Source organism: Vitis vinifera, chromosome 4 (genome assembly GCF_030704535.1).
Source record: "Vitis vinifera cultivar Pinot Noir 40024 chromosome 4, ASM3070453v1".
Lineage (NCBI taxonomy): Eukaryota > Viridiplantae > Streptophyta > Magnoliopsida > Vitales > Vitaceae > Vitis > Vitis vinifera.
The window spans coordinates 24,605,555-24,622,895 of record NC_081808.1 but is presented as its reverse complement, the minus strand read 5'-3'; the positions used below and the strand labels follow the sequence as shown (position 1 = coordinate 24,622,895).

At 34.1% G+C, this 17,341-nt stretch overlaps 1 protein-coding gene across 1 annotated transcript; it reads right to left on the bottom strand.

Annotated features, from left to right (window-relative positions):
• Positions 1–2,262: 2,262 nt before the first annotated feature.
• Positions 2,263–4,951, bottom strand: LOC100253890 (uncharacterized). Its single transcript, XM_010651080.3, has 5 exons — positions 4,449–4,951; positions 3,728–4,229; positions 3,434–3,635; positions 2,856–3,338; positions 2,263–2,792 (listed from the first exon to the last, which is right to left on the bottom strand). Exons 1-5 carry the CDS (start codon positions 4,798–4,800, stop codon positions 2,382–2,384), a joined length of 1,950 nt encoding a protein of 649 aa, XP_010649382.1. The 5' UTR covers positions 4,801–4,951; the 3' UTR covers positions 2,263–2,381.
• Positions 4,952–17,341: the final 12,390 nt, after the last annotated feature.

Sequence of the window (17,341 nt, the reverse complement as noted above, 5' to 3'; positions counted from 1 at the left end):
TGAAGTAGGGCAATCAAATCCAAAAAAGATAAATGTTTTGGATGCAATGGATCTTGCAATTTCATTTTGGACAATAGATGCTCAAGAAAATAGATCAATTACAAATTGCTTTCAACATTGTAAAATTAGGTCCCTAGTTAACATGGCTTCAAAGATTTTGAGTGACTCCAAATTATTAAGAGTGTCATGGGAAATAATAGAGAGGACGAAGTTGAACATAAGGGTTCTATTATAAAGTCCATTTTGTGCAAAGAAGCCCTCAAATCAATAATGAAATTGAATAATTTCTTGCTATAATATGAGAACACCATACGAGAATTTCTTTTTACATTATGAAAAGTTAAAAATGAAATCCGAGTTGATATCAATTTCAAGAAGAAACAAATAACACTAGACACATGTTTTACAAAAGTCTCCTAAAAGGATCTTATGGATTTAGTTATATATTAGAAAATTATGAATTTATATAGTAAGCAGGTGGTATGTTAAACTATATAGATTTTTCTATATTGTATTATGTTATAAATATATCGAATTATTAATTTAGCATGTTGGTCCCAAGTCATGATTGACAAAAAATATTATTTATTGAAGGTTATCAATTTATCAAGTATTAATTTATCGAGGTTCACCTACATTAGTATATTTTACATTATATTTTATATGTGTTGTTTTTAATTGTTTTCCTTTTTGTAACTATAATTTTAATTTATTAATTATTTTTTTTTGTTTTTGTAAAATAAGTAATATAAAAAAAAATGAATGAAAAGAATCAATTTATGATACAAGAGATATGCATATAGATATCTCAACTTAGCATTATCATATCCTATATAAAAGGGGATGTAAAAAATAGGTTGGATAATATTTTTTTACTAATCATATCCAATATTTAATCCTATCTTAGTGATAACTTATTTTATTTTATTCTTAATCAAACATGAGATATGACATATTATCTTATTTTTTATCCTATCTCATACTATGACCCATCAATCAAATATAACCTAAAAGTTCTTATATATTTTATAAAAATTATTAGTATATTTCATTTATAGTAATCGTATCTCAATAAAACAAGTTAACAAAGTACTTTGTCTTTTGGGAAATATATCATGGGAACATGACAAAAGTATTCATAAAATGAACATGGTAATTATTTTCATAGGTTAATATCATTCATATCATTTGAGGTTTACTGTAAATATAAAAAATCATCATTAATTTCAAATTTAGTCGGTTAGCTAGCATCCCAATATATGTATTTTAAATGTAAAATTTATTTTTTAGAAATTATTAAAGACATGTATTAAACTCTTTACTTAAAATCTCTTTAAGCTATGTTTGGTTTTTGAAAAATATTAGGGAAAGAAAAAAAATGGTAAGAAAAATGATTTTCTCATATTTGATTTTCTATGAAAATGCAAAAGAAAGTTAAATGTAATTAAAATTATTAAGAAATTTGTATATATTTAAATTATTTAATCTATGTATAGAAGAATTAAGTCAATGAAATTTTTTTGAAATAATATATAAAAATAATTTATGAACTTTAAATCTATTTTTTCTTTCCTTCTCATTTTCCTTTATATTTTTTTTCCTCATATTTTTCTTTAAACTTTTTGAGAATCAAACATAATCTTAAAAAATAAATTTTTTGAATAAAGTAAAATTTTAAGAATACTAATCAACAAAATTTGAAATCAATAATATTTATAGAAATTAATTCTTTTTATTTATTGAAAAGATATAAAGAAAGTTGAGCCAGTTAATTTGGGCATATCAAAGGAAGAGCCTCAAAGAAGAGTATGATGAGGATGAGAACAGGGGAGCATGGCCCTTGGTCACATGCAGATTGGTCTTTAGGAAAAGCAAAATTGGTTACTCCATAAAGACACTAAATTCTAAATTAGTTAATTGATTTATGGTATATGGTTTTCCACGTGGATTCAGAATTCTATTACTCAAATTATTGTTACTAAATTTCTGATTAGTCAATAGGTCTCTTTTATTTGGCTTTTTCTACATAGATTAATTGGTGATAAAGCTGGCTAGCCGCATTTTCTTGACTTGATTATTTGTTTGACCTTTGACCCCACTTTGGGCCGCAAAATTCTAGTCCAACCCTATTTCCAAGCCTACCAGCCTAGGGTGGGAATGGAATTAACGTGTGATTTCCATTTCACTCTTTCACTCCTTCCCATTTGTTTACTTACTTTCAAAATCTCATTCATCGGAATGGGTTTCAACACCAGTATTTGTTATGTACAAGTAGGAGAAAGAATATGGCGGAAGGACAAACCCAAAATTAATTGAATGAATACAGTTAGATGATGAAATATTGGTCTAAGTAGGCTACAAGTTAGAAATTGAAGGTGAGACTACACTCTGAATGTGATGAGGTTGACATCTATGTCTTCTGGAATTCTACGATGGGGAGGGAACTTCTCAAGGAGACTGGCGATTTTGTTTGCAGTCGCCAGATATGATGCGTATCTGCTGATTATTTCATCTTTATTGCCAGCATGGGTGTGTAGTCTTGATCCATCACTGATTGAACTAAATGCTGGCATGGCCTTGAAGAGAGAGAGTGTTGGAGTCGAGGTATCTTTGAGTGCCTTCTTCCTGAAGCTCCAGCTGCCTGTTTTCCAGTTGAAGTGATACAGAGGGAGGAAGCGCTGGCCGTAAGTAGCTATGAATTCCAGTGCATCTAGGATGAACTCGAACTCCTCGCTTGACATGTAGTAGGGGAAGCTAATTCTCGTCCACCCGGGTTTGATTCCTGAATAACCCTGTAAATATAGGCAATTAGCTTCAAACTATACATAACCCTGTGGAGGAAATGGGATATTTACCTTTTGGATGGCGGATCTGAATGCAAGGGATTGGGTCTCATCCACCTTGAGCAAGCTGTGACCGTAGGGTCCAGCACAAGCACACCCACCTCGAGCTTGGATGCCAAACAGGTCGTTGAGGAGCTTTGCAACAAAAGGTCCATGAAGAGGCTTATCTTTTCTATTCCCCGTCTCTCTCCACATGTAAAACCTTCCCTTTGTTTCCTCTCTACTCATGTCATCTGAGGCAGAGTTTGTGGTGGAGTAAACAAGGAATGACAGGATGGCTTGACGCTTTGCGGTTGTATTTCCTAAAACCCATATGTTTGGATTTGGTAGAAGCCTCTCCAGTGCTGCTTCAGTGTAATTGTTCTCCTCTTCTTCTATAACGTTGTAGCCAACGTATTCCTTTACCCAGAAAGCCAATGCTGCTCTGGTTTTCTGGATGATGGGTGGAGTTCCAACATCTTCCCTTCCCTCTATGTCCTCCAAATATAATGTGTCCTGCATTTAATTTTGATGGAAAATTCAGACAATAACTCTGTAGTGAAAGAGGGCGGTGAATGATTGTAAAGGACAATAAAGCTGATAGAATCTACCTTTTCGTTAAAGCCATTGACAAAATCAACAATCCCACCCCCACAAGTTGATGGAGCTGAACAACCGAGTTGGTAGAGCGCCTTGCTCATTAGAAGGATACCCGGGGACCCAGGTCCGCCGAGAAACTTGTGTGGACTTAAAAAAATGGCATCGTAGCAATCAATGTCGCCCGATCTCATATCAATTTCCACATAAGGACCACTGATTCGGACAGAAATATTTAATGCTAATCAGATCAACAACCAAAAAAATGCAATAACAAGGCCACAGCTGTTGGTACGGAGTCTGCATACCTTGCAGCAAAATCAAAGCATACAAAACCTCCATATCGGTGAAGAAGCTGAGCCAGCGCTCGGGTGTCTGTAAATATTCCGGTTACATTACTACAAGCTGAGAAAGAACCCAGCAAGGGGCGGTTGGAGCGGCGATAAGATTCAAGTTGTAGTCTTAGAGCTTCCATGTCGAGTAGGCCATCATCATCCAAACCAATCTCCACCACTTCTGCTAGGCTTTGCCTCCATGACAGGAGGTTGGAGTGGTGCTCATAAGGCCCCACAAAGACAACCCATCTTTCCTCGCTCCTAAAAGTTTTCAATACTCTCTCTCTCAGAACGGATGGAACAGTGATCCCCATTACCTCTTGTAGCCGTTTGATGGCTGCAGTGGTGCCTGAGCCGCAGAACATGAGTGCATCATCTTGTCGACCGCCTAGGCACTTCCTGATGTACCTGGTGGCTTCATGCACCATTTTTGTAGTCCGGCTTCCCACAAAACTATCGCAGGTATGAGTGTTCCCTGTACACACCATACAGTTAGTTTTATTTGTATCGGCTTTTTACTGCTTTCAGACGATTGAAGTAGAAAAATTCAAGTGAAACAATAATAAATTAATTGAAGTTGTTACAAAGTTTCATACTCATTATATTACTCTCATGGCATAATAGATGTGTTTGACCTTAAAGGAAAAATGATCATTTCCTCAATGATTGCTCATGTGTTCACATTCCAACTCACCATAGAAGGGAAGAACATTATCGTTGATGTAGTTTTCGATGTAGCGTAGACACCGGCCTGAGGCAGTATGATCAGCATAGGTGAGCCTGCGGACTCCAAAGGGGGAGCTGAACTCTGCGTCCCCACCCACAATTTGGGATCTCAACCAAGAGAGCTTCTTCTGTGAGGAGTTGGTGTTTGGTACACCCACCTCTAGCCTTCGAAACGATTCAGAGCCATTGGATAAATCTCGGGATCCCTTGGAAGTACTTGATGCCGAGGAGCCCATGGCTCCACCACAATCTTTGCCATGGTTTGGATCCACCTTTTGAGCACTCGGGTTCTCTCCCAATAAGAGTTGCCCTCGTTCCATCACAAAGAGAGGATGGACAAGAAATCAGAGATTGGGAAGTTAAAAGTGTGAGAAAAAGAAATCAGAAATTGGGATGTTGAAGGGAGAGAGGCTGAAATCACCGGGGAGGAAATGGGACTTCGTATTTATAGAAAGGAAAAGAAATTTTTGGGGGAGCAACGTGGACCGGATATAAAATAATAATATTATATATATAGATATATATTTCCAGTGGATCATGATATACAATGTTCCATGAGCTACATCTCTCTCATGTATGATTTATTAAATGAATGGTTTCTTATTATTATTAATTAATTAATTATTTCATTGTTTTTCTTCACCATGGTGTCGGACTAAAATAACAAATTAAGAGAAATGAAAAAAGAAAAAAAAAGCAAAAACAGTTCTCAAAAGTTTGTAATGATACGATGAGTCATGTTCCAACAAACAACCATCAGGTGGATAACCAGTTGGTTTGGGCTAAGGGTCTCCAACGGGCGGGCCGGGCCGTAAATAGGAGGCCCGCGGCCCAGCTCGGGCCGGACCTATGGGCCCGTTGACTGGTCAACGGGCCGGGCCGGGCCGGGCCATGGAAAAATGTTAGGCCCGCGGCCCGGCCTATGAGCCCACGGGCTAGCGGGCTGGGGGGCGGGTTGTGGGCCGGGCCGAGCCTTGGGCTTTTTTAAATAAGCCAAAATGGCTTTAGAAAGGAAGGGAGAGGGGGGGATTCGAACCCCTCCCCTCATGCTTTAATATAAAGGCTCTAACCAACTGAGCCACATTTCTTTTGTGTTAATTAAATGAGTTAGTTATATATATATAAAATAAAGTATATTATTTTTTAAAAAAAAATTAAAGGCTCCAACGGTCATGTGACCGTTGGAGCTCCAGCCCAGCTCCCAGCTACCATGTGACCGTTGGGTAACGGTCACATGGCCAATTTTTTTTTTTTTTTTCTAAAACCTTCCTATAAATACATCTTCTCCCTTTTCATTTTTTCATCAAATTCTCTCTATTTCTCTCTCTATTTCTCTCACATTCTACAATATTTCAAATTCTTTTATTTTTCCCTCAAATTATACAATATTGTTGGTGGTGCAAAACAAGCATTGGTGGCTCCAAGAGTTCAAATTTGCTAGGAATTTCTACATCGGTTCTCTAATTGAGTAACATACTTCACCCCTACTACTTTATTTTTTTGTTACATTTTTTTTATATTTATTACTTTATTATTTTTGGCATAATATTTTATCAATAATTATAATATGACAAGTGCTTCTTCTTCATCTAGTCCATGTGATGAAATATCATCAAACAAAAAATTTACTTCAAATATATGGAATTTTTTTGATAGAGTAGAAATAATTTTAGAAAATAATAAAAAAGAAATAAAAGCAAAATGTAAAATTTGTAATAAATTTCTTACTGGTGGCTCAAATGCAGGCACAAGTCATTTAAAAAGACATCACGAAAATTGTAAAACTAAAAATAATGTAGATATTAGAAATTATATGCAATTAGGTAAAAATGAAAGTGGAAATTTAAAAACATTTTCTTATGATGAATCTAACTGTCGTGAAGAAATGATTGATTATATAATAAGAGCAGAACAACCTTTCAACATGATGGAAACTCATGATTTTGTAGGAACAATTCAACGAGGTATTAATCCTCAATTTAAAGGTTGGTCTGGAAATACAGTTAAAAGAGATATTATGAAAAAATTTTATACACAAAAAGAAATTTAAAAATTTTTTTTTGCAAATTTTGAAGGAAATATTTGTTTAACATCTGATATTTGGACATCTTTAATTCACACTGGTTTTTTATGTATAACTGCTCACTACATTGATAATGAATGAAAATTAAATAAAAGAATAATTTCATTTAAATTAATAAATGCTCCACATAGTGGTAAAAATATAGCAGCTTTAATAAATGAAGAAATTATAAATTTAGGCCTTCGTGATAAAATATTGACAGTAACATTAGATAATGCTGCTAATAATGATGCAGCAATAAATAGACTAAAACTATATTGACAAGTAAAAGAAGATCATGCTAAAATATTTCATGTGCGTTGTTGTGCACATATTTTAAATTTAATTGTAAAGGATGGATTAAAAAATGTTGATAGTACATTGGAAAAAATTAGAGGCATTGCATATAGTATTAATAGTTCTCAAGCAAAACATGAATTATTTTTTGAATGTTGCAAAATGTTAAATATGAAAAGAAAAAATATAAATTTGGATATGGCCATTAGATGGAATTCCACATATAAACTTTTACAAAATATTACAAAATATAGAAAAGTAGTCGAATTATATGAAATACAATTACTTAACAATGATTGTGAAGCAGATATTTATGCATTAAGTGATTATGATTGGCATGTTGCAGATCTTTTAAGAGATCTTTTTGAAATTTTTGATACTTCAACAAACATTTTTTGTGGTGTATATTATCCAACTTCAAATCGAGTTATTATGCAAATAACTAATATTTTTATTGTACTTCAAAAATATTTAAGTTTTGAAATGTTTAATGATACAATATTTGCAATGATAGAAAAATTTAGAAAATATTGGGGATAAATACCTTTAATTTTTTATATTGCTTTAATTGTGGACCCTAGATTGAAATTTGAAGCTTTGGATGAATGGTTAACAATTATTTATTTTAATGACCAAATAAAAATTGAAGAAATTAAAAATGAAATAAATTCATTATTATATAATTTATATAACTATTATAAAGAAAAATATGGTAATGATATTAATACTAATAAATTACCACCTACATCTACAAACTCCTCATCTTTTTATAAAGGAACTCTAGAAATGTTGAAAAGTCGAAAAAAGACAACAAATAGTTCTCCAAATAATACATCTGATTTAGATAAATATCTTAATACTGATATAATTCCATTTGAAGATCAAGAAGATTTTGATATTTTAATATGGTGGAAATCACATCAACACAAATATCCTGTGCTTTCTATAATTGCTCGTGATGTACTAACAGTTCCTGTGAGTACAGTTGCATCAGAAGCTGCTTTTAGTGCAGGTGGAAGAGTTATTAGTAAAAAACGATGCAACTTAGCGCCAGACGTTATTGAAGCAGGGATATGTGTAAAAGATTGGGAAATAGCAGATAAAAGGATGTACGATTCCATTCGAGAAACAGAGATGCTTGCCGATATGGAATCTTTAAAACTATCAAGATCTTCATGGATGCATGATAGTTCGCCATCACCGCCAGAAAATAATGACTAAATGTATATTATATTTTTATTTTTATTTTTTGTGGTTGAAAAATACAGATGATTGACAAATAAATAGGTGTCAACCTAGTTGGGATGTATTTATTTTGTAGTGATGTAAACTTTTCCCACATTTTTAAATGTAATTATACATTCAATGAATAAAATTTTGAAATGAATATTTTTTTTAATACTTTTTATTTTTGTAGTTTTTTTTTTAAAGGAGCGGGCCTAAGGGCGGGCCTACGGGCCGGGCCGGGCCTAAATTTAGGCTCGCGGCCCGGCCCGCCCATAAACGGGCTCGGGCCGAGCTCGGGCCCGCGCGGGCTTGGGCCGGGCCTAAAGCGGGCCGCGGGCTTTTTGGAGACCCTTAGTTTGGGCCTCATTAAATATTAAATTTATCCTACAAATATATTCAAAACGTTATCACTATTTTTATGGATTGTGAGGTGAACATAAACTTGCCTCTTTGCCTATTTGAAAGGAAGAAATGTTGTTGGAAGTGCAAGTGCTCACCCCGTATCAAGTTTGAACAAAAAAAATTGAAAAGGGTGATAGATAGCGTGATCATTTGGTGTTAAAGGGGAGGTTCAAATCTCATAGGTCGGCGTTGGGAAAAGATATGGGAAACTTCCCTCCACGTGTCCTTCACAAGTTCAAGACCATTTGATTGTCCAAGTTAAGTAGATAATCCGTATGGGAGCAATCCGTTTGGACCAAGACAAGTTCCGTCTGACGCAAAAGGAAAGAAAAATTCCCTTCTTCCCCAATGTTAGATGGAATTGACAGACCAACTGAAGACTTCTAGACGGACAAACCAAGTCAGTCAGAAATTTCAGGCATTGAGTGGATGATTAACCACCACCAATGCCTAAGCGACAATCAAAACAACATTTACACCAAAAATCAATGTCCCTCAATTGTTACGCGCAATTAGTGACATTCACAAACATAAATGTACAATCAACGACATGGTCTAAGATTCTTGCATGACAGACAATAAATGACGCTAATCAACAACTCTTATTTGGTATGATTGTCCCATTCATACTAAGATAATGTCATTGACTACCTTATTAAGACATAGTATTCGTCATGATGACAATCATCAGCGTAAGAAAGACATGAATGCACAATCAATGCTGTAATGATAGCGCTATATGTTTTATAAAAACCCCTCTAAAATCATGAAAAAGGTACGTGCACGCATAACTATTCAAAAAGTTGGATTCATTCTCGCTAGATTTTGACTTAAGCTTCGGAGGGGCGTGCCCATACCACTTGTGTAGATATCCTTTTGTGCAGGGAAGCAATTAGTTTGACTCTAGTGAAGTTAGACGAGCCTGCATCAAGTTGGCATAACACCAACATTGGTGTCGTCTGTGGGAACTGACTAAGGATGTCAACACCTTCCAAAAACCAATCATCAGCTATGGGTGACGAATACTATTTTGCCTGGCGTGAAAGGATGAAGAGACGCCAACGAGAAAATGAGCGGCGGATGTAAACTCTGCTTCGCCAAATGAAACAACTAAGAGTTGCAAGCTCAAATGTCAATAGTGAGCCTTTCTTAAAATTGGCACACTCATAACCGATAAACAGCCTCGCAACAAACTATTGAGGCATCTTTCCTCAGGGGCACATAGTTCTCAATCCTCTAACAACTACTCGAGATGATCTAAGGAGGAGTCTTCGCCAACTCGTCAAATGCAGTCAGACAAAGACACCAACTCCACCCAGGCATCAAGGAAAATGAGGCGCTGTAGAGGGTTGCATTTGTCTGACACGATGTGAGCTCGACTAGGACCTCAAGCACTAGGCGTGGAGGCATAATCGCTCATGTTAGAAACCTTGAGGGCACGTCTAGGTCATCCAGGCGCAATAACCACATCTGGATGACCCTCTTAACCACCAAGGAAGCAGCAGGCGGGAGTGCCAACAACGTAAGCCCTACTTGACCATATCAATCAACAATTGGATGACATGCTCTCCATGCCATTTAGCCCCCATATCTTTAGTTATGAACCGCCTAGAGGGTTCGAGGTGCCCAAATTCACAATATACAACGAGATGAGTGACCCGTTTGACACATTATGCACTTCAGACAGCTCATGACTCTCGACATAGGGAATGATGCACTGCTGTGTAAAGTCTTTTCGACCAGCCTACATGGCCAAGCTCTCTCCTGGTTCCATCACCTCTCGTAGAATTATGTGAACACATTCTGGGACGTTTCGAAAGCCTTTATGAGTTACTACTTATATTCAACTTGCCAAAAGTAGAACATAAGAACCCTACAGAACATCAAGTTGCAGAAAAATGAAACGCTAAGAGATTTCATGAAACGGTTTAGACAAGCGATGCTTCAAGTTGAATCCTACAGTATGGACGCCATCTTGTAGATATTTAAGTGAAGCATTAGCCTGGACATTTCATTTTTTGAGTCTCTCATGAAAAAACCACTCATAACAATGGATGACAGATTCAGGCAGGCAAACAAGTATTATGTGCTCGAAGATGATGTCCGAGCGGCCTCTTAACAAGTCTTGGTCACTAATCAACATACCAAGAATGATAAGGAAAGAAGTTCTAAGTCTTCTAACCAAATGAGGCAATGTAGCAAAAGGTAAGACAATCGATAACAAATAGCTAAAAAGAGCACACTTGAAGAAAAATTAATAAGTGCATTCATATTGAAGAAAAAAACTCAAAAGAGCATACATTGTTTGTATAGGCATAAAAGTCCAAGTCACAGCCGACCAAAGGTCAAGTCTGCTCGCCATGGGAGCCATCATTACTGGAATGTCAATCTCCTGGAAGAGACTCATCTCTTACGGTAGGGCTGCCCAAAATACTCATCGTCCTCATCATCAAAAGGGAAGTTGAGAGCATCGTTAGCAATGTCATGTTTCTTCATACAATATTGATAGTCATATAAGAACATATCATTGACCTGCTTCTGGTAGTCCGTTTCCAGATCCTTCTTCTGAGCGACAAACCCTGCCCGGAGGTCTTGTAGCTCTCGCCTCAACCAGATAGTCTCATCTTCAGTCTTTTCCTTCTTGACTGTTATAGTCGTCTTCTCTTCATCCAGCCAGCGAGCCTCAGTGTGGGATGCTTCCTTATCATCCCCGACTTTCCTTAGTAAACAGGCACCCTCCTCAACCAGATTTCAAGCAGCAGTAGCCTCGCTCCTTGCCGTCTCCAAGCCAACTTGAAGCTCCTCGTTTTCGTCCATATTATGGGCAATGTATGCCCTCATGGTTTCGGTTGCTTCCAGTCACTAGAAGAGGTGCACTCGTTGCCACATGAGGTTACGAACTTTGGTTATTACTTAGGGACAACAAAGATCACTATGAAATAAGAGGTTAAAAGAAAAATGAGAAAATTTACAAGTGGAAAAAGAGGGGATGACATATCACTTCCGTTGTCTCAAAAGCAGTGTAGTCATTCATATGCATGATGCGGGCAATAGCAGTGTTCGAAGTATGGTGAAGAAACTGCGCCATGAAGGATTGATTGGGGTCTTCGTCCATCTCAACTGGAATCCATTGATTAATTGGAAAAAACACTCTCATGTTGTGCACTGAAGGCTCCCTTTTGGTGAAAGAGGGGATACGACTTAAAAACTCAAACATTTCCTCCCGACTGAAGACGTAAGCTGGCTTTAAGTAGAGAATAGAAGGGTTCAGACAATCAAACAATTCCTCACTGACACTTTTCTAGACAACAAAGGGCTTTCTCATTTCGTGATATGAATTATTGCCAACAGAGGGAGGTTTTTCAGCCGGGCCCAAGGCAACAACTGTAGTAAGAGTCAATAGTGTTGGCTTGGGCGGAGAGTCCGAACTGGTTGCCAAACGAGCCTTATTTGAAGAAGAGAGGCCGATTATGATAAACTCAGACAGGCACTTACGTTGCCTCTCATGGAATTCAGTTCTCAAATTGGTAGCCATTTCCTCTTCTTCCTTTTCCCCGCAAATAATTGGGGGCACCAACCGACCCTTCCCTGCTTCTGTCTCGTCACTAGAAAAAGAGGATAATGAAAAAAAAGAAGAAGACGAAGAAGGCGATGAAGACAGCGAGGCAGGAGACGAAGTTCTCACATTCTGGACGGGACGAGTCGCGGTCTTCTTCTTTTGAATAGGAGGACGAACAATGGAATTGGAAGCCTAACGACTAGCAATTGGAGCTTGCCTCAATGTTATCTCCTGGAGTTTCTTCTCACGTTCCTCTAGATGAGCTTGGTGTGCTTCAGAATCCGCTAAACGAGCAATCTCGTAGAAAGGTAGTTCTTTCAACACGAAATGTTCATTGGGTATTAGAGACAAAGAAGCTAGTCGGGAAAACACCAGGATGATGAAAGGCTTTGGATTTTCAATCAAGGATTGGAGGTTCTTGTCCGATAGAAGAACGTTTTAAGCCCGTTCAGCAGTGTCAATCTCGAACAACTTGTTTAGACAGGCAAATGAAGTCTTTTCCATCCACTCTATAAGACAACCCAACCTTTCCTTACCTGCATTAGAAGAACATAAAGATCGTGAGTAGGTTAGCAACAAGGATAGAATAATAGCAAGACAAGACGAAAATGGTAAAAACATGGTTTACTTGGAATCTCCAACGAACATTAAGGAGCAAAAACTTTGTCCAGGCCCTTAGACGAACCACTATAGGGGCTAGACACCAAAACAGGCCCTTAGCCTAACCTTTGCTGGAGTCCAAAAGATTGGTCACGAACTGGAGAGAATGGATGTGGGTAGATTAGTTGAACCTCTCATTTTAGCTTATCTTAACAGTGTAAATGAACAAGACTTCCAGTAGGGAGAAATCTAACTAGAAAAGCATGTCTAACACATTGCACCCCATCAGTATCTGAATGATATTAAGATGAAGGAAGACAATAGGAATTTATGTGAAGTGAAGAAATTGTTTAAGAATGGAAGAAATGGAGAGACAGAGTCCCACAACAAACTACTCCTTATTAAAGTATATCATGTTATTCAAGAGATCGACTAGCAATAAAGCTTTGTCGTTCGATAGCTGAATCGGGATGGTGTCCGAAATATGAAAATGAGCCCGAAACTCTAGCTTGGACAGGTCACCAACTGAGCGATCCGCCCTAGAGCACCCGACTTTAGCATTTTCCTGTCCGCCTTGTTGAGGCATTCTACTGGTAGAAGTAATTCCTCCTTTGTCCATTAGATCAGATGGATCTGGGCCATGTTGAAACATGCCCGGATCAATGTAGTTGTTAGAACCAATCACTCAGCCCGTCCACTGTTCGGTGTTGCCCTAGTGACGGACATCTAAACCCACTAATTCTTTGAAGAGAGAATTTGAAATGAAATATTTGGGGAAAACAAAATTCTATCTTGGCTTGAAAATGAAGTAGTTTTCAAATGGAATGTTCATCCATCATCAACATATACCGAAAAAGTTTTGAAGATTCATAAGGATAAATCACATCCACCAAAATCTCCAGTGGTAGTTTGCTCACTAAAAGTGAAAATGACTTCTTTCCTCCAAAAGAAAATAATGAAGAAATACTTAATCCAAAAGCACCTTATCTTAGTATTGTTATGCACTCATGTACCTTGTAAATTGTACATGACTAGACATCTTACTACTTGCTTGCAAGATGTAGTTCCACATGAACTTGAAAATATTGGAATAGAGTCCAACACTTATTACGATATCTTTGTGGAACAACTAACATGAGCTTATTTGATTCGAAAGGATCTAAGTCCTAATTACTTGGCTATAAGGATGCCAACTATCTTTCAAATCCTCATAAAACTCGATCTCAAATGGGACATATATTACCCATAGTGGTATAACAATACTATAGAAATTAGATAAACAAACAATGGTAGCCAAAGTTTTTAAATTTGTTAGGATGGTTGATCATTTGTTCCGTGATATTTCTTAACTAGTATAGTTAACCTTCTCTGGACTATCTATAAAAGGGGATCTACTAATGAAATTTACACAAAGTTTTATTCTCATTATTTCTTCTTTTATTTCTTATCCTATTAAGTTATCCTGTTACAATGTTTTTAAATTTTTTTCTTTATTTTTTATTTCAAGATTTTATTTTCTAATAGTCTTTCTAAATATATTTTTTATAGATATAAATATATTAAAAATGGAAAAGGATAATGAAAAAAAAAAGAGGAAAATAACCGTTAACACCACAACACAACCGGTTGTTGCAATTTTTCTTTTTCTTTGAACCCGCCACCTGTCTTTACCTATTGGAGACAACTCTTCAGTAGGTACTAAAAAGTTGGCATTGCTATAATTTAATTAGCTAAACCTAATTGCTTATTTTAGTATTAAAACGTTAGGCTTGAAGCCTTAGCCAAACTCGATTACCTATTTTAGTAATTTTCTTCGTGGTTGTCCCAAGTTTTTCTTTTCAATCACAAGAGCTTTAAATGATGAAGAAAATAAATACGATAAATTCAAATATAAAACATACAGTACCTATATTTTCATTGGAGTGTAATTGGTGGAATTTGAATGGAATAAATGGCAAGTCCCAGAGAAAAACAGCTGGCTGTTGATGGGTTTCATTGGAAATTTATGGTTACCAACAACCACCGATCAAATGCTGAAATCAAAATCAAAAGGACCTTTGCTTCATTGCCTTCATATTTTAAAATAACATGTATATATATTCTTTGTTATTGGCTTGACTCAACCTAGGCTGCTTAGTAAATAATAATAATATATTAACAAAAAATAATGATTATGTTAGTTTTGGTGGTCATATGAGAACAAGTTCCTTTTTTATAGTAATTTTAAAAAGTGCTTTTAATATTTATAATACTTGAAAAATTTTATCATGTTAAAAATAATAAAACAATTTTTTATAATCACTCCCAAACACACTTGTGTTTGACAGTGATTCTATAAAACATTTTTAATATTTTTAATACTTAAAATTTTTTGGGACAATTGCGTTTTGGACCCAGTTGGACAAAAAAATTAAGATTTGACCCATAAAAATTGCATAATTGATGAGAATGATATAAAATGTGAAAAGACCAATATACCCTTCAAAACTATTTTGAGTATTTTCTACCATAATGTTTGATAAATTTTTTTATCTTAATTTTTTTAATAATTATCCTGAAAATTTATTATTTTTAGAAAACTAATTTTTTTAAAAATCATATTCTAAAAATATATCATTTTAAAAAAAATAATTTTGACATATTTTTAGTTATTTTTTACATACATAATTTTAAAAATATATATTTTCCAATATGTTTGATTTTTAAATAATAATAATAATAATAATTTTTTATTTTTTTTGGAAAAAGGTGTATTTTTTTCCAAATCACTAAATTAAATTAAATTTTAATGAGGTTCATAAAGGGAATAAAATTTAAATTAATGTTTTTTTACTTTTTTTTTTTTCATAGTCAATAAAAGTCATTTTTGGAAAGATGAAAAATTTATATTATTCTTCTCAATTTTCACATTTTCTCTAGGTCTTGGGCTTAAATGGTAAACTTATATGGACCAAAGCTTAATTTTTGGTCCAATTAGGTCTAAAACACAATTGTCACATTTTTTTTTTTTATCTTTCAAATATTAAAAATGTTAAAAACACTTCTTGAAATCACTACCAAACGCACTATAAAAATATGTTTGATAGTGATTATAGAAAGTGTTTTTAGTTTTTCTAATATTTAAAATTTTTATCCTTCAAATATTAAAAATATTAGAAACACTTCTTAAATTTATTGTCAAATGAACTTTAAGAATATGTTTGATAGTAATCCTAAGAAATGTTTTTAATATTTCTAACACTTGAATTTTTTTTCTTTTTAAGTATTAGAAAAGTTAAAATTATTTTTAAAATTATTGTCAAATGCACTTTAACATAAGTGCAAGGAGGAAAATATCGTGATATGTCGGCGATATATCGTGTATCGAAAGGTATTGATACAATATTTCATGGAGAAATATCAGGTTGGCGAAATTTCGCGAGAAATCCCCAAAAATCGGCGATATCTCGCAATTTTTCCCGATATATCACATAATCAACACGGGTCAACGACGGTTTGCACGCTACAGTACCTAAAAAATCCTTTGTTGCTAAGGGGATTTGAACCTCAAACCTTTCAAACCACTTATCCTCCGGGCACCCTCACCCTTTTTATATATTATGCACTAAAGATATATATACTTAAACTTATTATATAAAGAAAATATTAAAAGAATATTTTAAAGAGCAAATTAATTATAATTATTTTATAATTAAATACAAAATTTTCTTTTAATTGATTACCAAAAATATAAAAATTATATAATTTTCTTCATAATGTTTTTAATATCATTAATAATTAATTAAATATTAAAAAATTATACATATATCATAATTTATTTTATATTGTTTAATAAAATGGAATTAAATGGATCATAATTTTAATATTAATATATATTTTAAAATTAGACATATTACAATCAAATATCATAATATTAGATGTAATTTAATAATAAATGTACATTTATAAAATTCATATTTTTATCGATGTATACGATATTATTATCAAATATGATAAATCATATTATACATATATTAAATTATTTAATAAAACAACTCAAAAATATTATTATACTTCTAATTACATTTTTATGAAAATTTTCTAATATTTTTATAAATTTTGATCAATTTTAGGTTTATCGATATTTTTTTTCAAAATATCCGCCAATATATCTTTGATATATTCGTAAAATTGAAGTACCGATATATCCGTAATTACTGATATTTTCATCATTGCATAAGTGAAGTAAACACTTATGAAACGATGGTGAGAAACACTCACTAATTCTTAAAAACCCTTCAAAATTTTATCCTTGGTTACGAGAAAATTAATGATTCGAAGGAAATGTAAGTAAATAAATAAATAATGTAAAAAAAAACTTAATGTTAATAAATTATTTTTGTATATATTTTTAAACATATCTTTCTTTTTATTTTTTTTATATAAAAATTAAATAATTTAAAAATACATAAATTTTTAACTAATTTTAATTATATTTAATTTTTTATTAGTTTTTTATTTTAATATTTTCTTAAAATCAAACATAGAATTGAAGAACCACTCAAAGTAATTCTAGGCTAGCATTTGGTAAATGTTTCTTTCAAAAATCACTTTTTGGAAGTTATGTAATATTATAAAAAATACTATGTAAAAAAATAAAAAAAAATAAAAACTCTTGTTTTGGTTTATATTAAAAGAGAAGTGCCCACAACCAATACCAACCTAACACTAGAGC

Coding starts and splice junctions, on each gene's coding strand:
- LOC100253890 (XM_010651080.3), bottom strand. CDS start 4,800: ATGGAACGAGGGCAACTCTTATTGGGAGAGAACCCGAGTGCTCAAAAG. Junction 4,230..4,448: donor TAATGTTCTTCCCTTCTATG/GTGAGTTGGAAT, acceptor TGGTGTGTACAG/GGAACACTCATACCTGCGAT. Junction 3,339..3,433: donor TCAATGGCTTTAACGAAAAG/GTAGATTCTATC, acceptor AATTAAATGCAG/GACACATTATATTTGGAGGA.